Source organism: Dipteris shenzhenensis, chromosome 25 (assembly GCF_047967505.1).
Source record: "Dipteris shenzhenensis isolate YYH24624 ecotype China chromosome 25, Dip_SZ_1.0, whole genome shotgun sequence".
NCBI lineage: Eukaryota > Viridiplantae > Streptophyta > Polypodiopsida > Gleicheniales > Dipteridaceae > Dipteris > Dipteris shenzhenensis.
This window is the reverse complement of record NC_141620.1, coordinates 33,998,387-34,015,874: the sequence shown is the minus strand read 5'-3', so window position 1 is coordinate 34,015,874 and position 17,488 is coordinate 33,998,387. Positions and strand designations below refer to the sequence as shown.

At 44.6% G+C, this 17,488-nt stretch overlaps 1 protein-coding gene across 1 annotated transcript in view; it reads left to right on the top strand.

The window, feature by feature from the left end:
* The window catches only part of LOC147885784 (uncharacterized), a 123,071-nt gene that overhangs the window by 74,804 nt on the left and 30,779 nt on the right, over positions 1 to 17,488 (top strand). Inside the window, exons 16-18 of the mRNA XM_087396069.1 lie at positions 15,841 to 15,918; positions 16,063 to 16,156; positions 16,295 to 16,387. Coding sequence (XP_087252195.1) covers positions 15,841 to 15,918; positions 16,063 to 16,156; positions 16,295 to 16,387 — 265 coding nt within the window. The remainder of the gene's footprint in view (positions 1 to 15,840; positions 15,919 to 16,062; positions 16,157 to 16,294; positions 16,388 to 17,488) is intronic.

Genomic DNA, 17,488 nt, shown 5'->3' with positions numbered 1-17,488 from the left:
AACCTCGATGTGTTTCATGCGAGCATGAAACACTGGATTCTTTGCCACTGCAATGGCACTCTGACTATCAGTGAGAATTGGAGAGGGACCCTCCAAAGACAGATGAAGATCAGCAAATAGACGTCGCAGCCAGACACATTCAACTGTTGCTGTGAAAGCTGCCCTGTACTCAGCTTCACATGATGAGGTAGCCACTGTAGATTGTTTCTTGCTCAGCCACGAAATGCAAGATTTACCCAAAAAGAAACAATTGCTACTAGTGGACTGCCTAGTGTCATAATCACCAGCCCAATATGAATCACTGTAGGCATGCATCTGCAAGTCACCCCCCCTGGGAAATAGTAAGCCAAAAGACTTTGTGCCCTGCAAATAACGGAAGATGCGCTTAACTGCCTGCGAATGCATAGTTTTTGGGCTGTGCATGTACCTGCTCACCCGAGATACTGCAAAATGAATATGAGGTCTAGTGTTGCAGAGATATATGAGGCATCCAACAGCCTGAGTGTAAAGTGTGGCATCAACTGATTCTCTTGCATCATGCATTGTGAGTTTCAGCCCCGGCTCCATAGGAGTGGCTATGGGCTTACACTCTTGCATGTTAAATCTGTCCAAGAGTTTCTGAACATACTTGGACTGAGACATAACAGTGCCACGTCTCTCATGAGAGAACTGGATCCCCAAATAAAAGTGAAGCAGCCCCAAATCTGACATGTCAAAGTTGGTCTGCAAATCAGCTTTGAAATCTGCAATTTTTTCTTCATTGGACCCTGTGAGCAGTAAGTCATCGACATAAAGAAGGATGACTAATATTTCCCCCCCATCCATCTTGATGTAGAGGGTGCTCTCAGTAGGACTATTGTGCAGCCCCTTGCTGGTCAAAAAGGCATGTATCTTGGCATACCATGCACGAGGGGCCTGTTTCAGCCCATATAAAGCTTTGTTGAGCTTGCATACTTAAAGTGCATTTGCTGTAATTTCAAAGCCCGGAGGTGGTTTGACATACGCCTTTTCCAGCAAGTCCCCATTTAAGAAGGCTGTTTTTATGTCCAACTGATGAACATTCCACTCAAAATGTGCAGCCATTGCAATTATTGATCGGATGGTGGTCATCCAGGATGTAGGAGCGAATGTCTCCTCATAATCTATGCCCTTTTTCTGAGCATAGCCCTTAGCAACCAGCCTGGCCTTATATCTGTCAATGGAGCCATCTGGCTTCCGTTTGACTTTGAATACCCATCGTGTGCCAATGGCATGTTTTCCCTGTGGCAAGTCCACAACATCCCAAGTCTGATTTTTTGCAATGGACTGCAACTCATCGTGCATGGCATTCATCCAATGCACATTATCCTTTGCCTCTTCAAATGTGGCAGGCTCCTCCTCATCAAGGAGAGTACTTGCATATGCTGATTCCACGGAATTAGCACCTTCCATGTGCCTTGCTGCACTGCGAGTCCTGCCAGATAACGGAGCATCAAGTTTACTCTCCCTGAGAGTCTGTAACAGCCAGTTTGGGACTGTTTTTGCTGCATGTATGTCTGCAATTTCTTGCTGCACCACCTGTTCCACTGCCTGTGGAGGGGGCAAGACATCCTGTGGCGGAACTGAAGCATCTGGAGGTTGCTGTAAATTCTGATTTGGATCAGAAAAATCAGCAAGGGAACCCAAAGCAATGGGTAGCAACCCCTCAAAGACATCCTCTGAAGACGAAGGCATTTGAAATTCAGCTTGAGTGTGAGCTGAATTTTCAGAAAATATCACATCTCTACTTACTATGATTTTGCGTGTAGCAGGATTGTAGAGACGGTACCCCTTGCTTTCTGCACTGTATCCAACAAATATGCATTTGATGGCTTTATCTGACAATTTGTGCCTAAATTCAACTGGCACATGTGCATAGGCAAGGCATCCAAAGACTCGGAAGTGATCCACTGAAGGCTTCTTGTCATTCCAGATCTCAAAAGGAGTTTTTGTTTTTAAAGCCTTAGTGGGAGCCCTGTTCAAAATGTAATTGGCACACATCAAACCCTCTAGCCAGAACTTATGAGGCATGTGTTTGCTTTTCAGCATACATCTGTCCATCTCCATGAGGGTTCTATTTTTCCTCTCAGCTTTACCATTTTGCTGAGGGGTCAGCCTGACTGTGAGCTGATGCACAATACCCTTGCCCTTGAGAAAAGCATCAAATTCTGCAGATAGGTATTCCCCACCTCTATCCGTGCGCAATGTCTGTATCTTGAGTCCGGTTTCATTTTCAACCATGGCCGAAAAAATGTTTAAACACCGTGAACACTTCAGATTTCTTTTTCAGCCCATAAACCCAAGTGAAATTGGAACGACGGAGTCCTCATGGGACCACAGACATCATTGTGTATAAGCTGCAATTTGCGGACAGCTTTAACTGAACCATCCTTCTTGAAGGGGAATCTATGCATCTTACCTAAAATGCACCCTTCACAGGCATGTGGAGGAGGTATCTCAAGAGGTGGCAATGCATCAACCATTGAAAACTTGTGAAGTGTCATCAAGCTGTTGTAATGCATGTGGCCATATCTGGCATGCCATAATTCTGCATTTTGCATGGCAGTTGTAGGGGTAGAAACCGCCAGAGCATGGGCTGCTCTTTTCTCAAAAATATCAAGCTGAAAAAGCCCACGCAGCAGAGTACCAGATAACCTTAAGGCATAGTCAGCTTCCCTGTCTCGGACAGCACATTTGTCATCCTCAAAGATGACCTGAAATCCCCCTCTGTTAAGAGTGGACACTGAAAGGAGATTTTTGGTTATGCCAGGCACATATAAGACATCTGAAAGTCTGAAAATTGAGCCATCAATGGCAGTGAGCTCAACCTCTCCTGTGCCACGTACTGAATATGATGAGTTGTTGGCACAAGTGACTTTCTTACCAACGGGAGGTGGATGCAAGAAAGTAAAAAGACACTTCCTAGTAGTGATGTGCTTGGATGCACCGCTGTCAAAATACCATGTGTTCAGTGTTTCATTAACACTGAAAGCAGATGCATCTGTAGAAGAGTCAAAGCTGCAATTCAAAAATGCATATGTATCATCACTGCAAGAGGCTGCACTATCCCGAGCATCTGGAACAGCCAACCTAGAATCTGAAATGCAAGATAAAAAGGCATAATCCTGTCCAACAAAGTTGGCTGCAGCATCCCCATTGTCAGATGCATGAGGGGCTGAATCTGAAACAGCCATACCTGAGCTGTTTTTCTTTTCTTTTGCAAGCCTTTTCCTGCATTCTGCTATGTGATGACCTGGCTTTTTGCAGTAGTGACAAAAACCCTTCTTTTTGGGCTTACTTGCATCATTTTTAGCCTTTTGTGAAGGCTGTCCTGACCCACTGGAAGGCTGATTTACTGATGTCTTTGCCTGTCCCTTTGTTTTTGATTTAAATTTTGAGAGCATGGCTTGTTCACCTGCACGTGAAGCCAAATTTTTCCTGGTCTGCTCTTCCTGAAGCAGAAGTTCTATCAACTCATGAAAAGTGAGGGGATTTGCATCCCCCTCAATGATAAGTTCAGTGAAGTGTGAAAGCTGAGATAAGACTCACGAAGAGAATTCAGAGTGGTTGTAATCATCTCTGAATCAGGAATAATTTCATCTATGTTTAGCAATTGCTCTCTGAGATCCTGTAGCTTTGTGAGGTGGAGTGACATGGAGTCACCCTCCTCCATATGTGTATTGCTCAACTCTCTTTTCAAGAAAGATACCCTTGCATCATTCCGAGCTGCATACATGCTTTCCAAGATATCCCACGCTGCCCTGGAGGTCTTACACGACCGGATATGCGGAATGATAGATCTTTTCACTGAAAGAGAGATGCATGACAAAGCTAAGGCATCCCGTGAATCCCATCTCTTCTGCTCTGGAGTATTGACTGTAGCTGCACCAACAACTTGTCCTGCAGCTGCACCCTGTGCACGACCTCTTCCACCTCCTTGCTAAGGAGGGGTAGCAGGTGCAATATCTGCTGGTCGGATCTCATCCCCATTGACATAATCCCATAGATTTCGAGAAATCAGAATATTACGTACCATGAAACTCCAGAGGGAGTATTTGGTACCATCCAACTTGTTTTCTTGTGAAAGACTACCAAACTGGAACTCATTCTGATTTTGATGGGCCATATCTGAGTAAAAGATTGAAGTAGATACAAAGCTGAATTCCCTTACTGGGAATGAAATGCACAACTCCCAAAAAACACAGCCAAGCACGGGCTGTAAATGCAACTTAGATTTCTATACTTGCACTGTCAGAAATCTGTCCAAGCATAAAAAAACTCTCCAAAATCTGCCAAAAGTGCTTCAAACACTCCAAGAAAGGCAGTATGAACTGAATACTCCAAAAAATGCTCTCCCAACACAAAGGCCCCAATTTGTGGCTTGAAATTGCAACCAGAAAGGGGCAAAATTACTAAAAGCCCCAAATCTGCAATTTTTGAACAAAAGCCCCAAATTTCAGACTAGATCTGCAGATCTGTCTGTAAAAGCCCCAAATTTTTAAACAAAATCTGCAATTTTGCTCCAGATGTAGCTCCGAAACTACACAATGATTGCAATGTCTGCAATATACAAAATGCCCCAAATGTACTCCCAAACAACTGAACCAAACTATGGTTTTCTGCACGATGTGCCTGCCAAAGAACACCTGTGGCTGAAGGAAACCTGTGTAAATCTGCAAATACAGATCTGCAAGTACAGATTGTACGGATGAACAGATTGTTGCCACACGTGTGGTACTGAAGGAATGCACGCAGATCTATGGAAGGTACAATTGGTACGGTACAGTACGGACTGTACGGTACAGTACGTACAGACTGTACGGCAGGTACGGAACTAACAGCGCAGGTACGGGAGCAATCTGTACGGCGAATCTGTACGGACGTTGCAGCGCAGGTACGGCGATCTGTACGGCGCTGTACGGAAGCTGTACGAAAATTGTACGACGAATCTGTACGGACTGTACGGCGACTGTACGCGAGTTGTACGGAGATGGTACGAAAGCTGTACGGCGTCTGCACGCGAGTTGTACGGCGGTAGTGCGGAGGCTGTACGGATGCAGTACGTCAGGATTCCGTACAGTCGTACGGATTGTACGGACGAGTTGGAGCAGGCTGAAACTTGAAGCAAAGGGCTGGAACTTGAAGGGAGTAGGGAGCCCGAAGCTCTTGAACCTGCTCTGATACCAAATGTGAGTAGAGAGTGAGTGAGAGAGAGCAAGAGAGTGTGAGAGTTGGAAGCTTGGAAGCTGAAGCTTAGTTGCAATAGAAGAGTGTAAGAGTACAACACACTGAAGGAAAGATAAGGTTTTGTCCTAGTGACAAAATCTTAGTAGTCACTAACCATAGTTAGTGAACTTAGTAGTCACTAACCATAGTTAGTGAACTAACTGCGGTTAGGGGAAAAAACCTCTTAAAGAGGGAAAAGTGCCCCTAACTAGCTTATTATATTACATTGGTCACTGCTGAATTATATCTATAATTCTACCTCTTAAAGAGGGAAAAGTGCCCCTAACTAGCTTATTATATTACATTGGTCACTGCTGAATTATATCTATAATTCTAACATGGACATGTGATGTCCAATTTTTATGCAGCTGTATTGGATGCGTCGGTCAGCCTGTTCGCAGAGATGAGAGGGCTCAGAGTAGAGGGTCAGGCCGGTTTAAGGCAAGACCATGGGACTATGGACCACATACTCACACTTAGGAGTGTCATTGAGGAGGCCAAATCGCGGAAGGAGAGGGCATATTGTTACTTTGTGGATTTCCGCAAAGCCTTTGACTTGGTACCTCGAGCTGTTCTCATCACACGCCTACAAACATTGGGATTTGATCAAGAGATCATCTAGGCAGCCATGGCACTTTATGAGAGTCTCAGGTCGAGTTCGGATAGGCGCAGGTTGGACAGATGAGATCTTGAGTACCATAGGTGTCAAACAAGGTTGTCCCTTATCACCAACCCTGTTTGGCCTCTACATCGATGAGCTGGAGACTTTCATGGGGGCGCTCGGAGAGACCGGTTGCTCACTTGTCGGGATCATCATCAGGATTCTTTTTTATGTAGGTGACGTGGCACTCTTGTCGTCCACACCCGAGAGGCTCCAGCGACACTTGGATGCATTGCAGGGTTTTTGTCTATCCCATGATTTGGAGGTCAAACTTGGCAAGACCAAGGTCATGATCTTTAACACCTCTCGAGCAATCATGCAACAGAAGCAGTTTACTTTCGATGGGTCATTAGTTGAGATTGTATCGTCATACACTTACGTGGGGGTCATCTTCTCCGGCCCGATCTTCATGACGAGACCAGCGATGCAGGCCCGGCTGAGTAGAGGATATGCCTCACTGGCTCGGCTAGAGAGACAGTGCTTCCACTCACACTTTCAGGACCCTCGGACCAAGGCTCTTCTCTTCGACTCCTTGGTCTGACCAGCTGGTATGTATGGCAGGCCTTGTTGGGGACCTGTCATGTCAGAGATAGAGTGGACACGGGTGGAGCGCTTGCAGATCCTCGTGCTCTCACGGATGATCCGGGGGAAACCATCTGTACGACATCACATTATTTAGGCCGAGTTTGGTGCTTCTCCACTCCAACTAGATGTAGCCTTTTAGACCATCACATATCTACACCGGGCTAGATCATATGGGGACTGCACATCAGGGAGACAGAGGTTGCCATGGTTAGCTCCCGATTCCTCCATGAGGTTGACAGCAGAGGGAGACGAGCGATGTTGGCATGCACGGACTCACAGATGGTTTGTGAGACGGGTTTCATATCGATAGGATATCTCCTTTTCAGTACAGTTTAGATGCCCCTCCGGTACTCCCACCCACCATCCCGAAGGGGCCACACACCAACTAGGTCATTCGAGAGGATCTCTTGTAGCTACACACCTTTAGGACCTGGTTGGAGTCGAGGGAGCTTCTAGTGAAGCTGAGTTTCTACAGAGATTAGTGTCTTGGTATTTCGGAGGAAGGATTCATCACATCACCAGGGTACATTGAGCTTCATATGCCTCACTCACTACAGATCTCCATCGGACAATTTCGGGTATCATCGCACATGCAGAGGGGACCCCTAGGGGACATCGCATATGCATATTGTGCGACTGTCAGGAGGTTGAGTCGGAGGAGCATTTTATTTCAGGTGCCCATTGTAGTACGAGATCCGGGGCCGCTACCACTGTCTCTTCAGAGACGGCTCCGGGCTCCTTTCGAGATTCCTCGCCTATGCAGATCAAAGATGCCTCGCGGCCTTCATTCACGAGGGGGTCCGACACAGAGAGTACTTACTTAGGTGACGGGGCTTGGCCACACCACCAGACACCTCTCAGAGCAGGACGACAGAGTTCTTTCCATCGAGTAACATTGATTGTCCAGTCTCTAGCTGCAGACATGACAGAGATGTCGACTCAACGATCGCAGCACGACACACGAGATATCGAGGGGACACAGATCACTCTGGGGGACCTCCCGTCATTGTTTAGACTCGGGATACGTCCCACGGGAGTCATGGTGGCTTTGGTCTTGCGTCGAGTCTTCTCCAGGAGACCGAGATGCACAGGACCCCTTGAAGGACGCCAATGTCCCATCACCGGCTATGCACCAGCCAGGGCGACATGACATACAGAGCATTACGTTCCACTCTAGTCTTTTTTCTTTTAACTGTCATACCCAGATGTATTTGATTATGTATGATCAGACTTAGGATTCAGCACGGGTGATGATGCTCGTTTTAGTAGCTCCACCCTTACTGGGATTTGTATCAGGTTTTCTTTCAGTTTCATAGATCCATCAGTTTTTCGAAGACTCTAATAAAATTTCTTTCTTTCTTTCTTTCTCTCTCTCTCTCTCCACCTACCCTCCCCTTCCCACCTCTTCCTCTCTCTCCCTTCCTCTCCTCAAGCCCCGTTTCACTAATCTGACCCCTACTGCTTTTCTCCATTGGTATCTAAGGCCAAGCTCCTAGCACCTCCCTACCTTGATTCAACCCAAAGCCAAGCCTTCAGTTTTTGCCTTAGATTGATAAAAGATCTGCCTACTTAGCATTACCGATGAAAGAAATTCAAGCGATAAATGGAAGATTTGATAACAGTTGTCCGGATTGAGCGGCTACCTGCTTGTAACTGCATCACTGTAGGCCATCTCCTAGTAGTTCTAGTGATGCCCTATAGGCCATGGTATGTGCCTTGTAGGCATAAATATAGGCACTTGAGTGTTAGTGCCTTTTAGGCCACATAGGACACTTAGTCCTATGTGACACCTAGGACACTTAGTCCTAGGTCTAGGTACTTGTAGCTTATACTCCTTTTTTCATTATCCTAGTTGACGTGACGGCAGACTCTATCGACTCTTTGTACCTTGCTCTCTCTCTCTCTTTCTATTCATCGATCCTACAATGCTATCAGAGCCACGTTTGACTCGTCTCTTGCTCCTGAACTTGCACCAGCTCCTCTTAGCCTACCTGCTCCTCCTTCCGTACAGTCTGTACGATTGTACGTACGCCCCTACACACAGCCCGCACAAACAACATACTTGCGTCGTACTTTTGTACCCGCGTTTCGTACTTCGTCGTACTGCATTTCGTACTTGGGCCGTCGTACAGACGTACACTCAGCTGCGTACCTAAACCACTGTACATCTACGTACATGCGTTTCATACAGCCACCGTAGAGCTTCGTACTTGCGTCGTCGTACAACCGTACTCTGTACTCTGCATCCGTATATTGTACACGCATCGGTGCATTGTAACTTGCATCCGTACATTGTACCAGATCCGTACGATTGTACACGTACACCGTACATTGGATTTGTTCCGTAAATCCGTACAACTGCACCGTACAGCTCGTACTTGCGCCGAGAGTTCCGTACAGGTTTGGTGCATGTGAAGTCTTTTGCAGGACATTGGCAAATTTGGGGCTTTCAATACCTTCATCTCCTCTAGTTGCAACTTCTTGCAAGAACACTAGAGATTTGGGATTTGGTCTGCAATTTCTTTTTGATTGCAGTACATTGAGTCACATTTGCAGGACATTGAGTCAGATTTTCAAACATTGAGTCACTTTTGCAGGACATTGAGTCAGATTATCATACATTGTGTTACATTTGCAAAAATCTCAGTAAAATTTGGGGCTTTTCTGCATTTGCCCTCTTTTTGGCTTATTTACCCTCATTAAATTTTGGGCTTTTGCCAAATTTGCTGTTTTTGCAGTGAACATTGCCTGCCATAGTCACATTTGGGTCAGATCTGCATTTGCCCTTTGTTTTGGGTTGGAAATTTGCATATATTTGCTGTCATTTTTGGACAGCCAGCTTCTGCGGTGATAGCCTTGAGGCTTTTGGGTTTTCAGGTCTCTTTCAGGGTATCACATTTGCTATGGCTGGGAACAATCAAGATCTATTTGGTGTTCTTCGTGAAGATGATAAGTTGGATGGCGCCAACTATCCGATGTTGCCAGATACATAGCTCATAGACAAGCCATTATTCTTGATCATGCATTTGCTTCACAGTAGACAGGAAGAGGCAAGGCTTCCAAGCCTATGGGCAAGCCAAAATCTGCGCATAGCAGCTGCAATTCCTCCCATGCATCTAAAAATACAACAGATAAGTCAAAGAAGAAAAGATGCAACTATTGTCGCAAGCTTGGACATGACATTTCAGAATGCAGGAAGCGCATTGCTTCGGAGAAAAAGAAAGCAGGATTGACAGTTAATGCCTCACATGCTATTGAATCCCATGAGCCGGAAGATGCTTCACATGCACATGCTCTTCAGGATGATTGGGCATGGGCTGTCCATTGCTCATTTAATCCCTCCAAGCTTGGACATGACATTTCAGAATGCAGGAAGCGCATTGCTTCGGAGAAAAAGAAAGCAGGATTGACAGTTAATGTCTCACATGCTATTGAATCCCATGAGCTAGAAGCTGCTTCACATGCACATGCTCTTCAGGATGATTGGGCATGGGCTGTCCATTGCTCATTTGATAGTGGTGCTTCCAAGCATGTCGCATCTTGCAGACAGTTGTTTCATTCTTTAGCTGATGCACCTCGAGGGGGGACTGTCACATGTGCTGATAATGCTTGATATGTTGTAAAAGGAATTGGAGATGTGCAGCTCACATCCATTTCAAGCCTTCCTGTCACTCTGACAAATGTTCTTTTTGTGCCTGGAATTGAAGTCAACTTGATTTCAATTTCAGCAATTGCTACTTCAGGTTTCAGAGTGATTTTTGATGGCTACAGATGCCTAGTTTATGATCTTCGTGATGACAATGCCATAGTTCTCACTGGCACTTTGCAAAAGGGACTTTATCACCTTGATCACCACTCAGCTGCACTTTCTGTTGAAGCATTTGCAATTTCAGATTCACAGCTTGCTGAAACTCATCTTTGGCATGAGAGAATGGGTCATCTCAATTATAGAGCTCTTGCAAAGCTACATTCACAGCAGATGGCAAATGATGTAGCTCAAACTCACATAGTTTCCAAACATGTGTGTGAGGGTTGTCTTTTGGGTAAGATGCATCGGTTTCCTTTTCAAAAGAATTGTCCAAAACTCTCACAAAGGAAATTGCAGCTAGTGCACAGTGATGTCTGTGGCCCAATGAGGACAAATGCCATTGGAGGGTACAAATATTTCATGACTCTCATTGATGATTTCACAAGATATTGCTGGATATATTCTTTAAAAGCCAAATCTGAAGTTCTCTCATGCTTTCAGAGGTGGCTGAATATGGTTGAGAATGAATCAGGATGCAAGCTTGTCACCCTCAACACAGATAGGGGGGGAGAGTATATGTCAAAGGAGTTTGATGCATTTCTGTCTTCACGGGGCATTATTCACTCATGCACTACTCCTTACACTCCTCAATAGAATCCTGTTTCTGAAAGGAAAAACAGGTCCACAATGGAGATGGTCAGATGCATGCTTAAGGCCAAGTCTTGCCCAGTAAGTTTTGGCTTGATGCAGTGATGTGTGCCAACTATGTGCTGAATAGATCACCTACACGGGCATTGAAGACTGTTACACCTTATGAAGCATGGAGAGGCAGGAAGCCTTCACTTTCACACATGAAAGTTTTTGGGTCTCTTTTATATGTTCATGTACCATCTCAGCTGAGACATAAGCTTGATGACAAGGCAATCAAATGCATATTTATTGGTTACAGCCAGGAGAGCAGAGGGTATTGGTTATACCAACTAAATACTGGGAAGATTGTTGTCAGTAGAGATGTAATCTTTGCTGAACATTCAGCTTCTCCTCTTGTGGACTGCAAAGCTAAGCCAGATGTTGACATTTTTGATGCCTTTGAATCTTGGTTACCTCTGCCTTCCTCAGAAGAGGACTTTGACCAGCAACATGAGCCTCTTGCAGGCCCTCCACCAAGCAATAATCAGCCACTACCCCATGCTGATTTGCAGGTTTCTCTTCCAGCACAAAATGATCCCCCTATTCATGATGCAGTCATTGAAGAAAGAGCTGTCAATAGACAGCAAAGGCATGTTCCCAGATGGCTTCTTGATACATTGAGGGACAGCAAACAAGATCAACCTTTTGCTGCCCGGACAAAATTAGGGAATAGACAGCATGGTCACTTTCTTGAGTTTGCACTCCTTGCTACAGCTTGCAATGAAGAGCCTCTGTGCCATAAAGATGCTTTTGACAGCAAGGAGTGGATGGATGCAATGAGAGCTGAGTTACAATCCATTGCTAAAAATGACACATGGGAATTAGTAGATCTCACTCCTGACAAGCATGCCATTGGAACTCGGTGGGTCTACAAATTAAAAAGGAAATCTGATGGCAGCATAGATCGATACAAAGCCCGTCTTGTTGCAAAAGGGTATGCCCAACAACAAGGCATTGACTTTGAGGAGACATTTGCTCCCACATCCAGGATTACTACCATTAGATGTGTCATTGCCATTGCAGCCCATCATCATTGGCAAGTGCACCAACTTGACATCGAGATTGCTTTTCTTCATGGGGATCTGCAGGAAGAAGTATATGTGACACAACCTCCTGGCTTTGAGGTTGTTAATTCTGAAAATAAGGTATGCAACCCACACTTTTGGCTGTGTCAAGCAAAAATCACTGCAAATATCAGCAAATCTAGCAAAAGCCCCAAAATAAGAAGGGGCAAAAATGCTAAAAAGAGGGCAAATATTGAAAAGTTCCGTAGTAAGTTGTAATTTGCAAATGTCATCAAATCTCTTGCAATATCTTGCCAATCTCACTGCTATTTGAGAATATCTTGCAATATGTGTATGTACGACAGCTACAAGCAAGTACAGAGTAGCGCACGGCAAGTGTATGACAGGTACGGGCAAGTACAGAGTGGCGGCCATATAGCGACGCACGTTGTCGGCGCATGGATGGTATCAAGTGCGGACGCTTGAAATAGGGAAGACGTACGGATGTACAGCGACGCGTGGTGCGACACTTGAAGCAAGTTGGCGCTCGAAACGCGGTTGTTGGTAGCTCCAGATGACGAATCAATCACTTCTATTTTGGTAAAACGAAGCACACAAGCAAAAGCCACACCCACCCAAACTTCATCACGCATCGGGTGGCTCCCGTCTTCACCCGTGGCGTTTACCTCCTTGCAAGGAAGGTGGGCTGAGCAATGAGCGGAGAGGAAATGCAGGTAGGAGCAAGAGAAACCTACTCTGATACCACTATTGGGTGTTGGAAGCAATGAAAGAGGAGTTGAGTGCAGGAAGCTAATAACAACCTGGAGCAAAACGTATTACTGCTCGAAAGGATAAGAGGGAAATACAAAGGGTGGCCTATATGGCCCCAATTCAACCATATGGTTGCCAGTGAATTCAGCTCATAGAGTTGACCTGACCTACAAGGCTCATATCAAGGCCAAGTGCTAACAGGTAGGATGGCTGGTTAAGTTAACCAGAGAAAGTTACTTGATAGTCCTAGTTCTCTTAGTTTTCCTAGATTAGTGTCCTGACAATCCTAGGTGACGTATCCCCCCCCCCTTCCTTCCCTTTAAAAAAAATAAAAAAAATGAGATGCATTCTCCGCAGCACTGACCCTGTTGTCGGACTTGAGGCCATCCTACAGTTTACATTTCTCCTCACCTCTACAGATGGAGCAATTTATTTTGGGCCGACCTACTGGTGTGCATTTGATGAGTGCTCCTACGAGCTTCACCACATCAGCTAGCATGCCTAGATTGGTTTTGGGTTCACATGGCAATGCACAGTAGTGTGAGAGAGGTCAATCCTTCTCAACCTTTTGGTATGCCGTCCTTGCATTGAGATACATTTGTTAGGAGTGCACAGCCTAGGATTTATGCTCCTTTTGCTCCACTAGTGAGCACATACAGCCACACGTAACCTGTGCTTAGAGGAGTGGTTCTAATTTTTCAGTGGTGTGTTAGCGGTGGGCAACAGGATGCTATTGATGAGAAGCTTTCAGATGCCTGGCTTTCATACCGGGCCCTACCTGAGGGCATTCGTGATGAGATGCCTTTCATCCAAAATGTGAACCTTAAGCGTGATGCCCACTCTTCTGGAGGCTACCCAAACATGACTTATGCATCGAATGATTTCAAAGATAAGCTCATGGTGCATAAGTTTAAGGGTGATACATGTGCACGCAATGAGCTTAGAGAGTGGCTTACGAAGCTGGAAGATTTTTTCGCTTCTACCTCAAGCAGGATGAAGACCGCATCATTTTTGCAGGATTATGCTCACACTTGGAGGTACACGAGGGACTCACCTCAAAGGCCACGTGGGAGCAATTAAAAAAACTGATGGCCGCTACATCTGTATTCCTAGTACAGTGCCATTCTCCACAAACACACGTGGAGAGGGACATGGCCGAATTTGTATAAATCATCTCAACTGATGAGCACGGTCCAGGAGTACTTGCACATGCTCCAGGAGTACTTGCAGAAATTCTGGAGGCTTTTCCTTTTTCTGTGCATGACATTTTCGAGAGGGGAAAGTTGCTGCGCTTCATTCAGGGTTGGATCCCGTTCTAGCCTCAAATGTGAGGGCTCACAACCCTTAAACCATTGAGCAAGCTGCCCAGCTCGTGGAGGTTCTTGAGTCTAAGCAGGCCTACAGGTACAAGAGTGCTACAGGCAGCCCACATGGCACTGCATTTGCAACAGCACCGTTTCCAAGGTTTTCCACAATATTGGGCAGCAAACTGCTGTATGCCAAGCCCCATAGGCAATCGGATGCAAAGCCAGCAGGCAAACCAAGTGCTGTAACATAAAAATCAGAAATAAAACAGCACTGCAAGGCGATCACAGATAGCAGATTGAGAGCCAATTTATGCTTTAACTGTGGTGACAAATGGACTTCCTAGCATAGGGAGGTGTGCAAGTTGAGAAACAGTGGCACAGCCAAACTCAGCATGATTATTGAGCTATCTGATGATGATATGCTTTTGAATCCCTCCAGACCGATGAAGCACATGAGTGAAGCCAACTTCAAATGGGGGACTCGGGTGAGATTCTTAAGTTGCCTATGATCTAGATGGTGTTACTCAGCTTGGAAGACACTCCAGTGACACACACGGGGCTGTCAAGCAAGGGTATTCCAGGTTGTATGCCCAAAGTCTCCTTGGTGGAGCATTGTATTGCTGTGCCAATCCATGTACGGAATGCTGTTGATGGGAATGCTGCTATGGTTCAGGAGGAGCGCCCCCCCCCCCCCCCCGCACGTGGCGCTCCCAACACACATACACACACCCATGTTCCTGCAGTGGTTTTGTGCTATAACTCTAGCTAAATGGGAAGCAGGAAAGCAAAGATGGGTTGTCAGATAGTATTGCAGAAGCTTTGGAGAGGATAGTGGTTTTCCAAATCTGAGGTGCAAACTAGCTCCGCGATTAGATCAACTTCGTAAGTCTCAATAAGAAATAAAGTTAGACATACTGATTGTGGATTGGAAAAGTGATTAACAGGGGGTTTGAGAAAACTGTGCACATAATGTGTATGGTGATTAGATTTCTACCGCAAATGCCTCTTGGATAAAAAAGGGCAGGGAGAGACGGTTGTGAAATGTGCCATTGCTCGGCAAGTTGCTGCTTCATTAAGCAATTACTTTGACCAAATTGCAATAAATATAACAATGAACATGACAAAATTGAAGGGGGCAACTATTTTAGAGCCAAGGGAATACTAGTTTGATTTGCCACCTTGGTAGGGAACGAGGGAACAAGAACAATGATGAAAATGACTTGGCTTGCTTGAGGTCATGTTAGACATATAGTAGTGGTGTAATGATCACATTGTACGAGGGTAGCGAACGAGGGAAGAGGAGGAATGACAACAATGACTTGGGGTTGCTCGAGGCCATCTAAGACATTGTAGGGAACGAGAGAGGAGGAATGATGATAATGACTTGGGTTGCTTGAGGCCATTAAAGACAGGAGGCAGTATTGTAATCTTCACGGGGAGTGTGGTTGATAATTTTGCGTGTATGTAAGGTAAACTATGTGTTACGGAGGCCCTAGTTCGTGCTTGAAGCGGATTTTAGGTTCTGTGTACAGACCTTTTTTAAAGCTATCAAATTATAGGTAGATTTACTATGACATTCACAAAAATGTGCCATCTCAGAGAATTATTGTTTTGAATTTAGTGAATGTACTGCTCTTATTGTTGCTTTGCATAGTTTGATTGGGTCTTGGATCTCAAGCCTTAGTGGAGTATGTTGGGTATTGTTAGAACATTCGTTTGAAATATGGTAAAAATGAATCAAGCGTGCATGTTAGCTGGAAGGGTGTTATGGCTATAAGGTTTCAAGATCCATTTTTTCTAATACTTACTGATGTCGATTGCACGTTCCAGCTCATTGGTTCGCGAGGGGTTATTTGATATTGTAACGGATGTGCTTGGGAGTGTCGATGATTGTCTTCGTCTAAGTGGGTAAACAATCTACTCCTTCATAACATGTTTCATCTTAAATGTATGCATATTGACTAAACAGCTTCCTCTTTTGCATTACGTTATGTAATACATGTGTTTGATCAATGTTTGACAATTTGCATGCTCTTTTGTGCTTTTTGGTAGGACGGATATCTTGATTGTGGTGCTGAATTATGATCCGTCCTTGCTTCGGAAGTTTTTGGTGCATCAACCAGGGCATACCCTTTTTAACTTTTTGGTGGGTTTATCTCTAACTTCATGTGTTATGCTAGAAAGTTTATCTTTGTATGCGGTTTACTTCCTTATTGCTTGTTTCATTGCCTTTGTCCTTTTCGAGTCAATTCTCCTGGATTTATTTGTGTATTTTGTTTCGAAGGTTACAAGTATGCTCACTCCTAGCGAAGGAGGAGTTCAAGCTCAACTACTTGAGGTTATGCGTATGCTTTTAGATTGTGAGACCGCAGAGCGGGTAATTTTTAAAGAAATCCTTGTCTTCATACAGGTTTATTTTAAAGTTTGTGTGTGCTTAGAAGGTATGCATCATGTCAGCTTCGAGTATCTTTGTTTTCCATTATATCTAAATGAATATAAATTCATATTTTGAAAAAGCTGTAAAAGGTTTGTGCGTGCCGTGCCTGTGTGTACCGACTCCTAATGTAATGACAAATGATTTCACCCCCCAAAAAAAGTTTGTACCCACTCTTAGGGATTTAGATATCCTGCCTTCTTGTCATATAGTGATATTTTCTGATGCTTGTAACTGGCTGCCCACGCTTGGGGACTGTTTTCTTGTCACCCTCAAAAAAAAGAAGAGGGAATTTAAAGACCTCTTTCAACTCTCAAGAACAGTGGTTAATGAGCCAAGTGAAAGAGCATTGGAAGAGCACAATGTACTACTTTCCATCGTGGAGTCTGGTTCCCACAGAATTTTATTACATGTACAACAATTGCTTATGACATATGATATGTGCTTGCACTACGAATAGAGAAAGTCACATTTTTGATGACAGTGCACATATCCTTGTTTTGATCAAAATTTTAGAATGCCTGTGATATAGAAGAGACGGCAGGGGGCAAAGGGATGAGGGAGAGGGGAGTGAGATGGGAGGAAATAGAAGGAATCGAAGAGAGAAGTGGCTGGTGTTTTTAATATGGAGGACAAAGAGAGCAGTTTAGGATGAGTCTTGTTACTTTTCAATCGACTGTCTCACACCCTTGAAATTCTCACACTACTATTTGCTGTGTCTGTACATTTATAGACGTAACTTTTCATCCGTGAATGGCAAAGGTCAATGTATACATATAGCTTTTCATCCAACAGCAAGATGTAATCACTATTGTGTTGACAGCATGAAAGGCACACTCTTAATGGTCCAGTAGATCTCAAATGAGGGGCATGTGGTCTATGTCCTGTTGGTTTGGATCTGGTTGACTTTTGGAACTTATCTCAAATTCTCACATCACTTTAAATCGAATTGAACGGAGCCAACTTAAATGGAATCAAATAAAGACTATACAACCAAGATTACTAATATAGATTCTGAAAATGGCATTTATGATAATATTAAAA